At 46.1% G+C, this 2,500-nt stretch overlaps 1 protein-coding gene across 1 annotated transcript in view; it reads right to left on the reverse strand.

Annotated features, from left to right (window-relative positions):
* LOC113816093 (neuroligin-4, X-linked-like) overlaps positions 1-2,500 on the reverse strand; it is a 312,840-nt gene that overhangs the window by 6,713 nt on the left and 303,627 nt on the right. Inside the window, exons 5-7 of the mRNA XM_070116757.1 lie at positions 2,455-2,500; positions 1,004-1,158; positions 106-221 (exon numbers count right to left, since the gene is read on the reverse strand). The exon at positions 2,455-2,500 is cut by the window's right edge and continues 847 nt beyond it. Coding sequence (XP_069972858.1) covers positions 106-221; positions 1,004-1,158; positions 2,455-2,500 — 317 coding nt within the window. The remainder of the gene's footprint in view (positions 1-105; positions 222-1,003; positions 1,159-2,454) is intronic.

Here is a 2,500-nt window from a genome sequence, read left to right on the forward strand (position 1 = left end):
TATATATGTACGTGTGTGTATACATGTACACATCAAAAACAAGTAAAATGAATAACTTTTCTTCGAGTCTGTCCATCTTCTCTCCCTTTTCCTCAAGATACATACCTATTTCCAAGTACTTCTGGTATATAGGGTCATACTTCTGCCACTCCAGGTTCTTGAACCGGTTCTTCTCTCTCGCCTGATTGTTCATATCCTGTCCAGAACGAAAGTTTGGGTTCCTGTGATAAAGAGAAGAGAAAATGATGGAGGGCTGGAGACAAGAAAATTGGTTAAAGGTGGAAGGCTGTTTGGGTCTGCTACTGTTTCTATTCCTGTGATACGCGTGGGTTTAATTTTCTTTTTAAGGGATTGTATTTGCTGATAATGATACGAGGGAAACATAGAGTTAATGAGGCGAGAGAGAGAGAGATAGATAGATAGATAGATAGATAGATAGAGAGAGAGAGAGAGAGGGAGAGCGAGCGAGCGAGAGAGATAGAGAGAGAGAGAGAGCGCGAGAGAGGGAGAGAGAGAGAGAGAGAGAGAGAGAGAGAGAGAGGGAGGGAGGGAGGGAGAGAGAGAGAGAGAGAGAGAGAGAGAGAGAGAGAGAGAGAGAGAGAGAGAGAGAGAGATAGAGAGAGATAGAGAGAGATAGAGAGGGAGAGAGAGAGAATGATAGATAGATAGATAGAAAGAGTGATAGAGAATGAAAGACAGAGTGCGATAGATAGATATAGAGAGATAGCAAATAAAAAGGGAGAATACACCAGATGAAAAGGAGAAAGAACAACAAAATGGAGAAGAAGAACAAAGCAAAAACAGCCAAAAAAGAAAGAAAGAAAAAAAAACAGAACAAGAAAAAAGAAGAAGATACAAAATGAGAACAAAGAAGGTAGAAAAGAAACAGAAGAACGAAACAAGGATAAAAAAGAAACATCTTAAAAAAATCGATCGAAGAAACAGAGAACGAGCCGAGAAAACCGAACCCCGACCGACCCCGACCGACCCCAAAGGACCTTACCCCGTCTTGGCGAAGTTGGTGAGGTAAGTGAGCATCGCTTCAGATATGATGATGTCTTCTCGCGTCCAGTTCCCCGCGAAGACCCCGAGTTCGCCGACGAGGGGAGCGCCGAACACGTAAGGCAGTTCGTCCCCGTGCACTGCTTTCTTGACCGCCTGCTGGGGAGGAAGGGAAGGGGAGGAGGAGGGAGGTGGAGGAAGGGGGAGGAGGGAGGAGGAGGGGGAGAGGAAGGGAGATGGAGGAGGGAGGTGGAGGAAGAAGGGGAGGAGGCGAGGAGGAGGAGGAGGGGGAGGAAGGGAGATGGAGGAGGGGGGTGGAGGGAGGGAGGGGAGGGGGAGGAGGAGGAGAGGAGGGAGAGGAGGAGGCGGGCGAGGGAGGGAGATGGAGGAGAGGGAGGGGCGGGGAGGAAGGGAGATAGAGGAGGAGGAGGGGGTGAGGGGAGGAGGAGGGGGTAAGAGGAAGTGAGAGGGAGGAGGAGGGGGAGATGAAGAGAGGAGGAAGGAGGAAAGAAGAAGGGAGGTAGGAGGGGAGAGGATGAGAACGGTGTGGAGGAGAAAGAGGAAAAGGAGAGTGAGAAGTAAGGAAAGGAAGGGAAATGGAGGAAGGGAGACGAAGGAAGGGGTTGAATAGGAGGGAGAGGAGGGGAAAGGAAAAGGAAATGTAAAAAGGATAGAAATGAAGGGGGATTTAGAAAAATGGAGGAGGAAAGGAAAGAGAATTCAAAGAAACAGGGAGAAAGAGATGAAAATAAAAATAAAGGTGGAGAGGAGAGGAAGCGGCGTGTAAAGGAGACAAAAAACAAGGGGAGTGGAGAGGAGGGAGAAAAGGAGGAGAGACAGAAAAAAGGGAGATAAGAGACAAATAAAAACAGGAAAGGAAGGAAAAGAAGAAAGGAAGAAAAAGATAACGTGGAAAAGAAAGAAACACATAAAGATAATGAGAAAGAAAGGGAGAGAGCAGGAAAAACATTAGAGGGATGGTCAGAGAAGGAGATAAGAAGGGGAGACAGAAGAAAATCAAGAGAAGGGAAAGGAATAGCAAGAAAGGAGGAGAATTAGTGAAAGGGGAGAGAGAAGAGGGAAGGACCGGACGAGAAAAGGGGAGATAAGGGAAGAAGATTGAGAGAGGGGAAGAGGGGAGAAAAAAGTATTTAAACTGGACTGTATAATGGTACATTTAGTTTCGAAATGAGACACTGTATATATTGCCACAACAATGGACGTTTATCCTTTACTGTCTACTTATGAACGGCAAATTCAATAGTTCTATTGTTAACATTGCCTTATTTTTTTGCCCTAATCTTGGTCTAATTCTATTTTCTATTATAGATGCTCTTGGTGTAGAGGTTTTAGGGTTGATGCTTCTCATTTAACATCCCTGTTATCCTCATAACGCCCAAGATATTCGTACCAAATACCCGGAGCAGAAGGGGAAAGGTAAAGGAGACTCACGTAGGGATTGTCCGAGTGCGTGGCGGTGTGGTCGAAGACGTAGAAG

This window comes from Penaeus vannamei, chromosome 39 (genome assembly GCF_042767895.1).
Source record: "Penaeus vannamei isolate JL-2024 chromosome 39, ASM4276789v1, whole genome shotgun sequence".
Classification (NCBI taxonomy): domain Eukaryota; kingdom Metazoa; phylum Arthropoda; class Malacostraca; order Decapoda; family Penaeidae; genus Penaeus; species Penaeus vannamei.